Raw genomic sequence first — 15,683 nt, 5'->3', positions numbered from 1 at the left:
CTTTTTGCCTTCTTGTTTTATATCTAAGAGATTTTTGTACATTTATCTTCCAGTTATTCTGTTGAAATTTTTAAACATTTCTGTTTTGTGTTTAATTTCTTGTTTTACCCTTTTCTCATAGCATCCCGTTCTTGTGGAAATGTGTCTTCTCTCATTTCTCTGAGGTCATCCATCCTGAGTTCTTTTCTCTTTCTTTTCTTTTTCGTTCTTTTTTGTGTGTGCGTTTGTTTCGTTTGTTCTCTGCATTGCTTTCTTGAGTCCCTTTTTTTTCTGTTTGTTCTGGTCTGTGTCTGAGGCTTTCCTCAGATGCTGGTGATCCTTAACTGTCCCTTCGTGTTTCAGAGTAAGGCACTCAAAAGTGTCTCTGAAACCTGGGCAGAGCTTTTTGGCTCCTTTATATATAATTTTGGTGTGAACGAACATCTTGGTTGTCAGAACTTGGATATCTTATTTTCTGGGGAGACGGGGGATGACCATGCAGTTTCTCCAGAAAAGGCCCCTCTGCTCTCCTGCCTAGGAAATTTTACACATGGTGCTAGCGTGCTGTGTAGAGGGTGGGGGAAGGAGACAGAAGGTCCTAGAGATGAGCGTCGAGCCTTTCCCTTATGCCCCATCTCAGCCTTCCGTGCCTCATATCTCTCAGTATGGAGCTTTTGTGGCTCAGTTTTTCCAGAGAATAAAGCTTCTTTTCTCGCTGTGGGGTAGTCACTTGGCTGTGTGGGATAATGGAGAAGGCCCAGTGGTTCTGCCCCCTCCCCCTTCTCCACCTGTCAGGGTAACTGCCCTCCAAGAGCTCATCTCACAGGGATTCTGTGGGCCTCATTAGCTCTACCCTCACCTTTATTCCCTCTGGACATTTGGGTGATAACTTCCTTTTACTCCTTCATCTCCTGACTGTCTTTGAAAATTTTGTGAAAAGCTACTCTCATTAGCTCTCCCTTTTCTCTTCTTTCCTTTTTTTTTTAAAAAATTAATTAATTAATTAATTTTTGGCTTGTTGGGTCTTCGTTTCTGTGCGAGGGCTTTCTCTAGTTGCGGCGAGCGGGGGTCACTCTTCATCGCGGTGCGCGGGCCTCTCACTGTCGCGGCCTCTCGTTGTGGAGCACAAGATCCAGACGCGCAGGCTCAGTAGTTGTGACGCACAGGCTTAGTTGCTCTGCGGCATGTGGGATCATCCCGGACCAGGGCTCGAACCCGTGTCCCCTGCATTGGCAGGCAGATTCTCAACCACTGCGCCACCAGGGAAGCCCTTTCTCTTCTTTCTTGCAGGTTAACACATTTATTTTTTTCCCTCTGCTGTCTTTTAGAGGAGTTGAGAAGGGAGAAGAGATAGACTAATGTGTTCAAAGTGCCATTTTTAACTGATTCTGGCATGCATTTTTCCAGGCAAAGTATTATAAATGTTGATTAGATTCTGAATAGTACTATTGATGCCATTCCTCACATATGTTGTTATGGGTTAAATAGGTTTTTGTGGGCTGACCTGGAAACCCAACTACATCTGTGATTTTCCCCTAGAACTAGAGAAACAATCAAGCCTTTCTGAATTGACTCTCTGGAGGAATTATAACAGACTGGAACAAAAATATTTCATATATCTCTCCATTTTCCAAATCACATAGAAAATTAGGACTATTGTATCATTATTGTTGAAATAAAAAGCTCCAGTAACTAACAGAAACCGGAATTTTAATGGAAAAGTTTGGTCATAAAGTTAAGCTGTGAAAATTGAACTGAGAAGCAAAGCTAAGTTCTTCAGCAGTATCCCTAAAACTTCATGTTTCGGCAACTTTTTTGAAAGCATTTTTCCCAATTAAATTTAAGCCCAGTGATAGTCAGAGCTGTGGGAAATAACAATAGCCACGAGAAGCATTTGTTTACTTATTTTCTTGCTACTTTCTTATTCCTGCCTTGCACACAAAGGGTCTTCTGAAACATTGGACTGAATAAACTAGACTCAGCCAGATAGACCAATAAAACTCTCTTCCTAACCATGAATGACTAAGAATAGCTGTGAGACACTTGGGTAGTGAAAATGCAACCCAAAATATGTAAAGTACACAGGGTGCTTGAGAGTAAATGCTGCACCAGCATGGTGTTGGAACTGCAGAGACCACTGCGAGTGTAACAGACCCACTGCGGTCATGCGGCTCCCGTTTCCAGCCTCCCACGTTGTGCTGGGGCAGCCTTCCCTGAGCACTCCTTCCCAGTGGCCGTGATGGCCCCAGTCTCAAGGGATCAGAGACTATTAGGAAAACCAGGAATCGTGGCTGTTATCTCTTATGTGGCTGGAACAAGGTAAGGGCAATGAGATGTAGTGATTCCATTATTTTCCTTCTTTTTTATTTTGTTTTCTCTTCTTTTTCTTCTTCTTTTTTATTAAAAGAAAAAAAGATTCTTTTTGTTAACCTCTCCCCCCCCCCCCCCACCTCCCCTAACCTTGCTTTTGACAGGATGTTGACTAGGAACCAGAGCCCATTTTGGCTTAGCCTTAAGGGCAGCTGTTTACAGAGTAGCGGTGTTACATAGGGTTCCTGTGTCGTATGTCTGTGTAAAACTGGATTTGGATCTTGTATTTAGCTGCCAGAAGTGACTGTGATGAAGTAGCGGAGATAAACTGATAGATTGGCTGCCAGAAAGATGTTGGGAGTCAATCAGATAAACAGGGCAGAGAAATAGCTTGCTGTTTTCTAGTGATAATAAACCAGAGGCCTCTGCTCCCCACATTTTTAAACGTAATTGCCATCGTAGTAATAATGTCTAAAATAAGCAAATGAGAAAACATCACAGGAGGTTTTTTATTTGCGATTGAGATATCCTTTTCCCTTTTGCAATAAAGTTTCATCCTATATGGAAATGAATATTTTTACAAATTTGTTTTACTTCTTCCAGTGCCTGCTTACATAAACAAATGACAATTAGAGAGTGAACTACTTTCGTAGGAATTTATCCCTCCTTCCTTATCCTCCCACAGACTTTGGCTGTTTAACTTGATGAACTATCTATATTGCTCCCATGCCTCACCTACAAAATAATTACTTATTTTTGTGAAGAAACAAGTTTTAAAGTCAAACCTGTGTTATTGACAGGTGATAAGCAGGAAGGAGTTTATTTTAGTGTCTTCCCTTGGATTTCTCTCAGAAGATTTTTGGAATTTTAATCTCTGTTGCTGTTTCCCTGCACTTGTGTAGGAGAGATGATATCTTGTTTTATTATTGTAATTTAAAATTCTCCTTCTTTAGTGTTTAACTTTTAAATCCATTGCTTCTTCTCACGTGGGACTTTAAGATCCAATGCAAATTCTTCAGTCTGTGTGAAAGATACAGATTTAGGCTTTGTTTGCATGCGGTGGAATACCCAGTATTAAGAGGAGAGTAGGAGAGTGATTTAGAGTTCCCATGGAGTTAATTGTGGGGATGAGAGACCGGCTGTCTGTGTTGTGTTTCCAATACGCACATACGACTTTCTTTAGGTTCCTTCTCAAAGTTGTGGCGGCTGTGAATGTGTTGGTGTCATATACGGTTAAATTATTAATTAGTAAGCATGCTAGGGTACCAGCTGTGGAAAGCAAGAGAGTGAAGTCCACACTTTTAGTTATATCTAATAAAGGCTTTTTGCCTAAGGAAGACCTTCCTGACTGCTGGAGGTTATAGGTCAGAAGTTAACCATGTACCATTATCCTATTGGTGAGAAGCTGATGCGTTTTCCTCTTTGCCACCCAGCCCTTCCCACCTGACCTTTTATAGATTCTCCACTGATATCGATGAGGTGGACAAAACTAATCATAAAAACAGTGAAGGGAATGTTGCATACCCATTGATCCATTTGAAATGAACTGCAGTACAATAAGTCTTTCAAATGGACTTTGTTCTCAGCTATTGCTTATAGCTCTTTTTAAAGATATATAAATATGAAAGGGTTAATGGGAATTCAGTCATGCTCTTGCCACTGAGTTGTCCCTTATTGATTGTAGTTTAGAGCTGTCACTATGCCATTCAGAATTCCTCCTGTGCCCTTCTAAAGTCAGTTGGTTCTGGGAGATGATAAACAAATCACTTGCTTTCCTTTTTCCCGTAGCTCCTTCAAGAACTCATAGAACGCAAGACCAGCTCCTTGGATCCCAATGATCAGGTGGCCATGGGAAGGTAATTTAGATATGGCTTTCTATTCATACAAGTAGCCTGTATAATAGTTTCTCCCTCTGAGTCTCCTTAATTCAGCCTCCAAGGCAACGATTGGCCCTATAATTATAAAAGTTGAGAGTTCCCTGGTGACCTAGTGGTTAGGATTCCGGACTTTCACTGCCGTGGCCCGGGTTCAATCCCTAGTCAGGGAACTGAGATCCCACAAGTTCTGCGGCACAGCCAAAAAAAAAAAAAAAAAAAAGGTAAGCAAGATAACAAGAGCTAGACAGACAAAGTGATGGAAATTGTTTACTGTACATTGCCTTAAGTGCAGTTTGAATAAGAGATTATAAAATGCCTATAGGTGTTTATTTTAGGGTTTGTTTCACAAAGTCCTTCTTAATCTCTTTGCTCTCTGGTTTGGGCTGTGATTATATCTGTATCAATCTCTGACCAGTGGGTAAAAAGCATCCACCCAAATGCGTGCTCTCAGCTGTCAGGACGTGGCACTGTGCACAACAGGTTCCTTGGCTCTGGGAGAGTCTGCCCTAATTTAGACCTCTGCCCCTTCAGTGAAAGCTGCAGCACAATTAGAAATGGAACGTGGCGGCATTACCCAGATGTCAGGGTAGAATGGAAAGTAGTGAAGGAAGGCCCTTGTGTGTATGCTTCATTCTGTGGTTGGAAAATAAAAAGGACATTTAGAGTGCTACCTAATGAATAGTGTACATTTAAATAGCCATGAGCCATAATTTGCAAAAGCATGAAAGGAAACAAAAGCTGCAAGTATCAGAATGGGATTCTGGGGCAGAGCAGCATTTTGAGATCACAATGAAAAATTTGTGTTGATGAAATAATTTTATGTGAGTAAAACACATGAATTTTAGGGTAGGATGTTGATATTTTGTATATCTCTGGAATGCTACAGAGAGCTGTTCACCATAAATTTAATGTGATAGAGCAAATTGCATTTAAGTGGTGATTATATTGTACATTTATCTGACTTTACAATAAAATAGATTATGGTAATTAAGATTATATTAAGATTACAGTAATTGGATTTCCCTGGATTTTTTTTTTTTGATGTTAAATTTTCATTGTGTAAATCAGGTAAGAAGACTAGCTGCTGCTGTTTTTCCTTTTTTTCCCCCACATTTGTTCATATGAGCAATATATGAAGATTTTCTTAGCCCAGTATCTTTTATTTGAAAAATTAATTTCTTTTAATCTAAAATGACTGCAGACTACCAAATGTAAAATAGCTAGCTAGTGGGAAGCAGCTGCATAGCACAGGGAGATCAGCTCGGGGCTTTGTGACCACCTAGAGGGGTGGGATAGGGAGGGTGGGAGGGAGACGCAAGAGGGAGGGGATATGGGGATATATGTATATGTATAGCTGATTCACTTTGTTGTACAGCAGAAACTAACACACCATTGTAAAGCAATTATACTCCAAAAAAGATGTTAAAAAAATAAAAATAAAATAAAATAAAATGACTGCAGAATATGTGAATCTTGTTTGGATCCTGATTCAAACAAACAAACTGTAAAATTGAGATGACCTGGGAAATTTAGAGAGTGAATATTTGATAGTAAAGAATTATTGTCAACTTTTTCTAGGTGTGACAGTGGTATTGAGATTATATTGGGGCTCTTGGTATTGAGATTATATTGCTGGAAAAAAAGCCCTTACCTTTGAACAACACATTCTGAAATATTATAGCTGAAATGAAAATTAAATAAATAAAATGACTGTAAAACTAGTATCAATAGTGGATAATTCTTAACACTTAGCAAAAAGTGGAGAGCACAAGAAAAAGCACTTGGGCATTAACAATGGGAAAATTAGATTTAAAGAATTCATGTGCTCAAACCAAACAGCAGCTGCAATATTAGTCATAGAACAGGCCGCGCAGCAAAACATTAAAAGCAAACCCAAGCAGCTATACTCAGTTTGACGGGTTTTCCTGCAGACTGGTAGATTTAGTGCTTGTCACAGTAACTCCAAATACTAAGAAGCATTGTTAACCAAATTTGCTGTAGAATTTCTCAGCTGCCATTTGTTTTTGTTTTTGTTTTTGTTTCTTTAAGCCATTGCACAAATCCTCTTCCATTGATTAGTCGCTTTGGCCCCAGACTATCTTGAGGAAGTTGATGTAGGTTGATGATTTCTTTCTGCAGTGTTGTTAGTGAGAAAAATTCCCATTTGTCGATACATGTAATAACTGTTTCCATTAGTGATGATGCATAAAACATCGCTTGTGAATTTCCTAGGCAATGGCTTGCAATCCAGAAGTTACGAAGCAAAATCCACAAGAAAGTAGATAGGAAAGCCAGCAAAGGAAGGAAACTTCGGTGAGTTACTTTTTAGAAAAAATGTTAATCTTGTGTGTTGTTATCTCTTCTCTTGCATGTTGGCTATTACATCATTTTTCTATTTCTTTTGATGATTCTGTTTTTAAGGAGCAGAAAAATAACTAAAGCAATATTTGAGGCTTTTTTTGAGACTCCGTTTTTTTTACTCTAATGGAAAGATAGTTTTGTTACTTCTTGTTCTACTGTTGTGAACGGATGGGTTAAATGATATTTGCGTTTCCCTGAAAGAGAAATAATAAGGAAATAAGACAAGATCGTTGAAATTGCCTTAGTTTTAAAAAATGATTTCTTTAGAACAATATAAAAATTGTATTTTGGAGTCTTATTTAGACATAGAATTATATTGGTCCATTTTCATGATGCCATACATGTACGCAATACGCTAAAAAGGTAAAAATGAAGGATTCCAGAGAATGTTAACACTGTGCTTAAATGAGGTGAGGAATATAATTTGTATGAGAACAGAGAGACATTTCTGAGTGTAGGAAAGCCCTCAACCCTGTGAGCCCTTGAAGGAGTCTTAAAAGTATGGAGACAAAAGATGGGGCAAGAGTAGAAGTGACATTGCTATGCTTTCAGACTTAGATTCCTTGTAACTATTTTTATATATTACATAATATCACTCTCACAGGGCCTCAGTGTCAAAGAAACTACTTGTAATTCAGGTGCACATTGAAAAAAAATGTTAAACTCATTGTGTTAGGACGGTTATAGGCAGATAGCTAATCCCACATCCTTATTAGAGCCTGCCTGTCATTAAATTCCCTTTAGACAAATGTGGATCTGTCTCATTTTTAAATATCTTCAGAGAAGCAGATTTCGCTACTTCAATTAACCTGTTTTAGTATTTAACAAAACTCATCAGGAAATGCTTATTTTTCTTTAACTTTGCAGAAGTGCAAAGTAGCTTTTCATCATCTTTTGATTGAAAGTCACTTTGCTTAAATCTCAGGTTAAATTGTTATAATTTATTTATGTTTTTTCATATGTTGACGTTTCCAAGTCTTCATACTTCTCCAAGTTTGTTTTCAGTGTACTGGTTAAGAGCATGGTCTCAAGAGCCTGACTGCCTGAGTTTGAATCCCAGCTTTGACAGTCTGGGATATGACACTCTAGTAGTTACTCCGAGCAAGACCCTTAAACTCTCCGTGCTAGTTTCTTCATCTGTAGAATGGGGATGATAATAGTACGAGACTTGTAGGGTTGCTGTGAGGTTTAAATGAGTAAGTATATATACAGCTTTTAGAACAGTGCCAGGGACACAGCAAGCACTACATACGTGTCTGTTGCCATCATTCCTATCATTATTATTGCTGTTATTATTCCAAGACTGGATCAGTCTCCTCCTGGAATGTTCATTTACTTACTCACTCACATACATGCCTCTTTTGTACCTGTCTCTTCTGAACCCTCCCCCCGCCCCGGAAGGATTTAAAGAAGAATGTTATTACTAGTACTTTGTAATTGACCAGGCTGATTAAGTACCTATTCTTTAAGTTTGAGATTAGACTTTTCTCCAATACTGTGCTTTTAAAATTGTAGCTTTGAGAAAGACAAATACTCTATGTTATCACTTGTATGTGGAATCTAAATAATGAAACAAACGAATGTACATAACAAAACAGAAAGAGGCTCACAGATACAGAGAACAAACCAGTGCTTACCAGTGGGGAGAGGGAAGGAGGGAGGGGCGAGATAGGGGTATGGGATTAAGAGACACAAACTACTGTGTATAAAATAAATAAGCAGCAAGCATATATTGCACAGCACAGGGAATATAGCCATTATTTTATAATAACTTTAGATGGAGTATAATCTGTAAAAATATTGAATCACTATGTTGTACACCTGAAACTAATAATATTGTAGATCAACTGTACTTCTGATTAATTAATTTAATAGCTTTGTGAGGCTTTAAATGTCCTCTAGAGGGAGGAGCCCGGGATTTCAAATCAGGGGACTGGCTCTGTCTGGCTCCATGTTTTTGGTTGGTCTTTATTCTCTGAGCCTCACTTTTCTCATTTAATAAGTGGAGATACTCATCCCTACTTTATAGATTTGGTTTGAAGATCAAAACAAGGTGAATATGTCTGGTACATAGGAAGCATTCGAAAATGTTAGTTCCTTTGGTTTCTCGTGTTTATCTGTTGACGTTGCTGTTGCAAATATACGCTCTTCAAAAGAACTGAGAGTGGCAAAAAATGCCTTTTCTACATTGTCATATTTTTATGAGTTTTAAAACTATTAGGGCAAGTAGCTATAATTGTGTTGTGTCCCTTGAGGGCAAGCGTTGTACTGGTTTTTCAAGACAGTTCCAACCTTAACCGTCTACCGTAGTGCCTCGTAGACATGTATTTGGATGATTATAACAGTAAAATTAACACGCTTGTCAGGTAAGACTTTGTGTAAGATGCAGCATCCACACTTCTCAGTGTGAAGTGAGCAGACTAGGAAGAGTTAGCCTAGGGACAGGCCACAAAGAATAATGTTTGCCAAAACATGGACTTGAGAGTGTACACGTCCATTTTGGGAACTGTAGTTCATTTGTTTTGGCAGAGACTTAAAGTGAGTATGGGGGAATGGCAGGAGATGAGGCTGTATGAATAAGTGAGTGCTAGATCGTGGTCACGCTCAGAATTCGGATTTTATTTTATAGACTGTAGTGAGTCATTGAAAAATAAGGAAGCCTGAGCACCTGTCACAGATTGGAGGAGACTTAAGGAGACACCACAATTAGGTGCAATGTGGGGTCCTAGGTTGGATCCTGGAAAAGAAAAAGGACACTAGGGTAAAAATGGGTGAAGTTTGAATAAGGTCTATGGTTTAGTTAATAGTATTGTACCAATGTTAATTGTTTCCTGATAGTATTGTAGGAAATGTTTCCTAATTTGTTTCCTAATAGTATTGTAGGAAACAATTAACAACGTTAATTGTTTCCTAATAGTATTGTACCAATGTTGTTTCCTAATTTTGATAATTACACTATATTTGTGTAAGCTGTTAACATTAGAGGAAGCTAGGTGAGGATATACATGAGTTCTCTGCACTATTTTTGCAACTTTTCTATAAGCCTAAAATTACTGCCAAATAAGTAAAAAGAAAAGTAATAAATAAGGTGATGTGCTTTGAATTGTTTTGCAGTTTTATCATCCGTATTCACCTGGCTCTCTTTGTGAACATGAATGTGCGAGATGTGGTCAGAATCAGAGTGATCTTGTTAGCAATAGCGACAACTAACATTTATAAAACTCTGTTGGGCACTGCAAAGCAATTTACATGCCGAGGTAGAAAAGGGCATAGGCTCTGATGCTAAACTGTCCGGGTTTGAAATCTGACACTTCCACTTACTGGCCTTTAGACCTTGGGCAAGATACTTTACATCTTTGTGCTTCAGTTTCCTCATCTGTCAACCTAGCATGATGATAAAAGGCACATCTCATAGGATTGTTATGCAGATTGAATTAGCTAATTCACGTAAAGTAGTTCGGAAGGTAAGTAACTCACCCAGCGTTACAGAACTAGCAAGCACAAACGTGGATTTGCGCTAATTGGTCTGATTCCAGAGCCCATGCTTCTAACCTGTGGCTATTGAGTTGTTCCTCTGGCCAGGACCTTTGCAGACACCAAAATGATACCTTGGCTACATTAGAATTCTGCCATGACGGATTTAACAAGGGGCCCAGGCTAGATGAGAATATCATAAATAACTTCCTTAAATTAGACCCCCGGAAGAGCTGGTGGGATGTGCCAGCTGTCATCACTGGTACTAGATTCCACCAGTGAGCAAGCTTTGCTCTGTGTGATAGGGTTGGAGAGAGAAGAAATGTCCTAGCAAAGATGAACATCACCTTGTGGAAACCTTAGTTTAAATGGTAGCAGGTCAGTGGCATCATCCTGGTCAGACTGGGTGTGGCAATTTGCTAGTTGGATGCTAGAAAATAACTTATAAAAAGAAATATTTTGGTTTTGGGAAGTAATTATAATTATTGATTATCAGTCTTTTACTCAGCATTATCTGTAAGTGGATTTGATCATGATTTAAGCAGAATTCATAATGTAAATGAATTAAACTCTCGGGCCTTTAATAATGAGGTGTCATACTGTGTTTTGTGTTTGTCTATTCTTCTGCAACAAAATTATATTTATCTCTTCTTAGTATGGTTGGTAAAAGGTATTTTAATACTAAAACATGCATCCATCCTCAGTAGCACTGAGATTAGGTAAAATGCATTGTATTAAGTACGCATTACTAAATCTGATTACTTCTTAAAGCCTGTCTTTCATCATGCAGCTAATAGTTATTGAATATATTTTATTAAAGTGTAAAGGTATTCCACGGAGCAGTGCAATCCAATAAAAATAGCTTTACATGTGTAATTTTAAATGTTCTAGTAGCCACAATTAAAAAGGGGAAAAAATGAAACAAGTGAACTTAATAATATATTTCACGTAACCCAATATATAAAAAATACTATTTCAACAATTTATTGTTTTAAAAATTATTAGTGATATATTTTACATTTTTTTCATCTCAAGTTTTCAAAATCTGGAGCACATCTCAGTTTGGCACATTTCAGGTGCTCAGTAGCCACGTGTGGCCAGTGACTCCCGGATTGGACAACACACCTATAAGGTATAGTTCATAGTCTTTGTCTAGACAGTAAATTAAACCTGTATTTGGACACAGCCAAGAATAGTTTTCATTTTTTCAGATGAACAGTGAAGTTTGGCGAAGCCTAAAGACATTAAAATATATTTATTAATTGTACTTACGCTTTATACTTAAATAAAAAGGTTATGTAAATAATTATATTCTTGTACATTAACTTAACCTTTGGGAGGGCATTTAGCTTACTTTTTCAATTTTAAATATGCATACTTTTCGATTCACCAGCAAAGCAATTACACATCTCAAAATTTATCCCATGAAATGTGTGAACAAACATACAGTAATTTATATATAAGAATCTTCACTTTAGCTAAGTCAGAAAGAGAAAGACAAATACCATGTGATATCTCTTATATGTGGAATGTAAAATATGACACAAATGAACTTATCTACAAAACAGAAACAGATGCACAGACATAGAGAACAGACTTGTGGTTGCCAAGTGGGGGGCCGTGGGGGAGGGATGGACTGGGAGTTTGGGATTAGCAGATGCAAACTAGTATATATAGAATGGATAAACAACAAGGTCCTACTGTACAGCACAGGGAACTATATTCAATATCCTGCGATAGACCATAATGGAAAAGAACATGAAAAGGAATGTGTGTGTGTGTGTAACTGAATCACTTTGCTATACAGCAGAAATTAACACAATTTTGTAAATCAATTATGTGTCAATAAAATAAATTTCTAAAAAAGTTTTTAAAAAGTCTTCACTTTCGCACTGTTTAATATGGTTTTTAAAGGGGATAGACTGTATAATGCCTATCAATAGGAGGTTTAATAAATTATAATATATTGACACGACAGAATATCCTGTAACTATGAAAAAGAATAGAATATGACAAAGTGGAAAAAAGCATAATGCAGAATATTAAGTATATTACAGTCTCATTTTTATGTGAAAATATATAAAGTTTATATTTGTCTTATATATGGAGAATGCCACAGACAAACTTAACAATGATTAACAGTGATTTAATTAACAGTGATTATTTCTGGGGGATAGGACTACAGGGAACTTGTCAGCTCTCTATACATTTCCGAATTTGGAATTATATATTATTTTTTATAATTAGGAGATAATGGACATTAAAAAAAGTATAGTGAACAGATATTTTGTTGTTGCATCTTATAAAAAGTGAAGCATTGGAAGCAATATGAATGTTCAAATATATGAAAATATATTTATGGTACTTCCATTCCTGGAATTTTGTATATAGCTTTGAGATACAATGCTAAGTGAAAAAACAGATATGAAGTTATGTGTGTGTATGGATTACTATATAAAATGAACATAATAACCAAAATATTAACAAAATAATAATATTAATAAATATTAATAACAGTTCTTCTCTAGGTGGAAGAACTATGTATGTATTTTTGTGTGTGCTCAGTTGGTTTGTTTTCCAAATTTTCTGTAATGAATTATGCTTTTTGTATTACTCTTGGTAATGGGAAAAATCTCATCACTATTATTTTAAATTCAATTGTTAAAAAAATGAATGAAATTTGGGAGGCTTGGCTATTGGTGGTGTAGTAGAGAATCAAATTCTTTGATGTGTGTAAAAATGTTTTTAAAACTGTAAAGCATTACACATGTGAAAATATTTATATCATATTTTTTTGTGGATAGTGTTTTGCCCAAGAACAGTTTTTCTGGTTAGAATTTTATTGGGCTGGGCTAAAAGTTCATTTGGGTTTTCCGTAACATGGAAAAACCCAAATGAACTTTTTGGCCAACCAATATACTATGCATCTTGTCCTTCAGCTTCTCCTTTTATAATGAACAGAAAGGGATACCTTCTTTGAATTCTCTTTGGTGTAATTTCTTCTGTATAAGGTCAAATATTTGTTCAGCCCCCCTTCACCAGAGGATCTCAAAGCACTTTGTACAAAAATACCCCTTTTTTCTATTGGTGGGAGATGGAGGTGACATAACTTAAATTTCTGTAATACCTTGACTGAAGATCTAGGGATCAGACTTGTTATGTACTCAGTTGCGCGCATCATTTAAAGATGGGCGAGGGGCTTCCCTGGTGGCGCAGTGGTTAGGAATCCGCCTGCCAATGAAGGGGACACGTGTTCGAGCCCTGCTCCGGGAAGATCCCACATGCCGCGGAGCAACTAAGCCCGTGTGCCACAACTACTGAGCCTGCTCTCTAGAGCCCATGAGCCACAACTACTGAGCCCGTGTGCCGCAACTACTGAAGCCCGCACACCTAGAGCCCGTGCTCCGCAACAAGAGAAGCCACCTCAATGAGAAGCCCGCACACTGCAGTGAAGAGTAGCCCCTGCTCGCCGCAGCTAGAGAAAGCCTGCGCACAGCAACGAAGACCCGATGCAGCCCCCCCACAAAAAAAAGGGCGAAATGAAAGACCCGGTGGAGCTAGTGAGTGAAGGTGATTCTAGAAGCCTTTTCTGACTCAGGGAGCTAGTGAGTGATGGTGGTGGTGAGGTGTTCCATTTGAATGTTATGCCACTACCTGTGCTACTGCCAGTAGGTAGCTTTAATGACACTGAAAAATGATTAAGATGTATGTAGAGGAGGGGAAGATGAGGTAGTCAACTCCTCATTGTCTTGTGTCTGGAGTGATGTTTAAGGGCTAGTATATTGCTCAAGGTCACAGGTGTATCTACTCTTTTTTTCGGCTTTGGAGCTCTGTTGAACTACTGTCATTCACAATGTGCTTTTATCACACTTTTCTCCTGTAGTTTTAAGGAAAAAGTGTTTTTATAGTCGTGAGTGGTTTGTGCCTATGAATTGTTCCCTGTTGCACTCTGGAGCCAGATATACCTGTGATCAGTTCTGGAGTTTGTTACCTGGTTGGGTGTATTTCCTTTTCTAGGTTAATAGTTACTAATATTGCTGCCTGTTTGTTTCCTACTTTATTAGGTTTCACGTCCTTAGCAAGCTTCTGAGCTTCATGGCACCTATTGACCATACCACAATGAATGATGATGCCAGGTGAGTAATAGATTAATTATATGTCTCAAATGGCTTCATGACAGCCCAGTATTGACCTGTTCTACAGCCTGTCGCCCTCTCCATTTCTTCTTATCAGTGAACCATTTGTCATTGGCATCATAGCAAGGGTCCTCGTCACATCTCTTCACTCCCATCATTACTGTAAGACCAAAACAAAATTTCCGTAAATCTCAGTGCTGCCTCTGGTGGGTTTTTTGTTTGTTTTTGTTGTTTTGTTTTGTTTTTAACTTTAGCCACCTGCCTAGGACATCTGAGCTCTTCTCTAGACAGATGGGTTAGGACAGCACACACACTTGCTTCATGTGTTTGGGGGTTTTATGCATATGTTCTCCTTTTAAAAATGGGTCTAGAGATTGCTCTAGAGATGTGCATTATGTTGTGTTTGTTCAGGCTGCTGTTGAGGTTTTTTTTTTTTTTTTGAGTATTTTTACAAAAGAAGTACGTGCTCATTTTACAAAGCTGAAACAAGATAGAAATGTGTACAGAAGAAAATGTATACGTGTATTCAATTCGGAGATAACCACTTTTTAAAGAATCATTCCTTCTGTATTTATTAGTTGGCATTCTACATCATAATATTTTTATAATATTATTTATCTATCCATATTCCTTCTCCTTGATTTATTTAGCATTTATTTATTCATTTATATCAGTATTGATTCATGCTCTCCTATTTTATTCAATTAATTATGATCCGTTACTGTCATTATTTATTTTGATTTAAAATTGTCTCAGATTGATAGAAGCCCCTTCAAGCTGGCTTGCATCTTTTTGAGATGTCCCCAGTTATTCCTTGAGTGCTTCCTTACTTTCCACCACAGCAAGGTGTTCTAGGCTCGTCTTATATTTTCTCTGTTCCAGCCCTGGAATCAGTGTTTCTCCAAGGAGTCCTCACTCTTTTTAGTGAATTGTGGTTTTTAGAACCTAAGGTCTGGGTGCTGGGGTGCTCATTGTTCTGGGTGTCATTGTTCATAGGCTCTCTCAGCGTATAGAGATAGGAAATGTGTGTATATACACATATCCATACATAGGAGACAACCACTTTTAGTATCTCAGAATATTTCCTTTCAGTCTTTGAGTTCCCTTTTAGTATGTTCTTGTTTTTCTTTTTATATAATTAAAATTATATTCAACAATATAGAATTATATTCTGTATTGTGATTTTTTCTTTAAATATTTTGTATACTGTGACCATTTCATGTCATTAAAATTATTCAAAAATTTAAATGACTGTGTAATATTTTTATAATATTACCTATTTAGCCATTCACTAATTGTTGGAAATTGAAATTGTTTTTAATCATCATTGTTGTAATGCTGTGGTAGACATATTTTAAAACGTAAGTCTTCACCAAGTGAAATTATTGGTCATAATGTAGGCATATGTGGGTTTTGCCAGCTTTATCCCTCAAGCTACATTCAACTTTTTTATTTGAAAGTATTTAGTTTGCTAATAAACCCCATCAGATTTCCCCCCTTGCTTGAAAAGTAGTAGATGTGCAAGTTTAGTTGAACACAATGATTA

The 15,683-nt window shown here is 37.6% G+C and overlaps 1 protein-coding gene across 2 annotated transcripts in view; it reads left to right on the top strand.

The window, feature by feature from the left end:
• The window catches only part of AATF (apoptosis antagonizing transcription factor), a 100,713-nt gene that overhangs the window by 63,169 nt on the left and 21,861 nt on the right, over positions 1 to 15,683 (top strand). The window contains exons 9-11 of one of the 2 annotated variants that reach the window (XM_061177171.1): positions 4,078 to 4,145; positions 6,399 to 6,479; positions 14,066 to 14,137. In XM_061177171.1, the coding sequence (XP_061033154.1) occupies positions 4,078 to 4,145; positions 6,399 to 6,479; positions 14,066 to 14,137 (221 nt within the window). Of the gene's footprint in view, positions 1 to 4,077; positions 4,146 to 6,398; positions 6,480 to 14,065; positions 14,138 to 15,683 lie in introns of those variants that run through there. The other variant, XM_061177172.1, reaches the window with a different exon arrangement.

The sequence above is a fragment of the Eubalaena glacialis genome, chromosome 19 (genome assembly GCF_028564815.1).
Source record: "Eubalaena glacialis isolate mEubGla1 chromosome 19, mEubGla1.1.hap2.+ XY, whole genome shotgun sequence".
Taxonomy (NCBI): domain Eukaryota; kingdom Metazoa; phylum Chordata; class Mammalia; order Artiodactyla; family Balaenidae; genus Eubalaena; species Eubalaena glacialis.
Note: the sequence above shows the minus strand (reverse complement) of the source record. Positions and strands in the feature narration are given on the sequence as shown.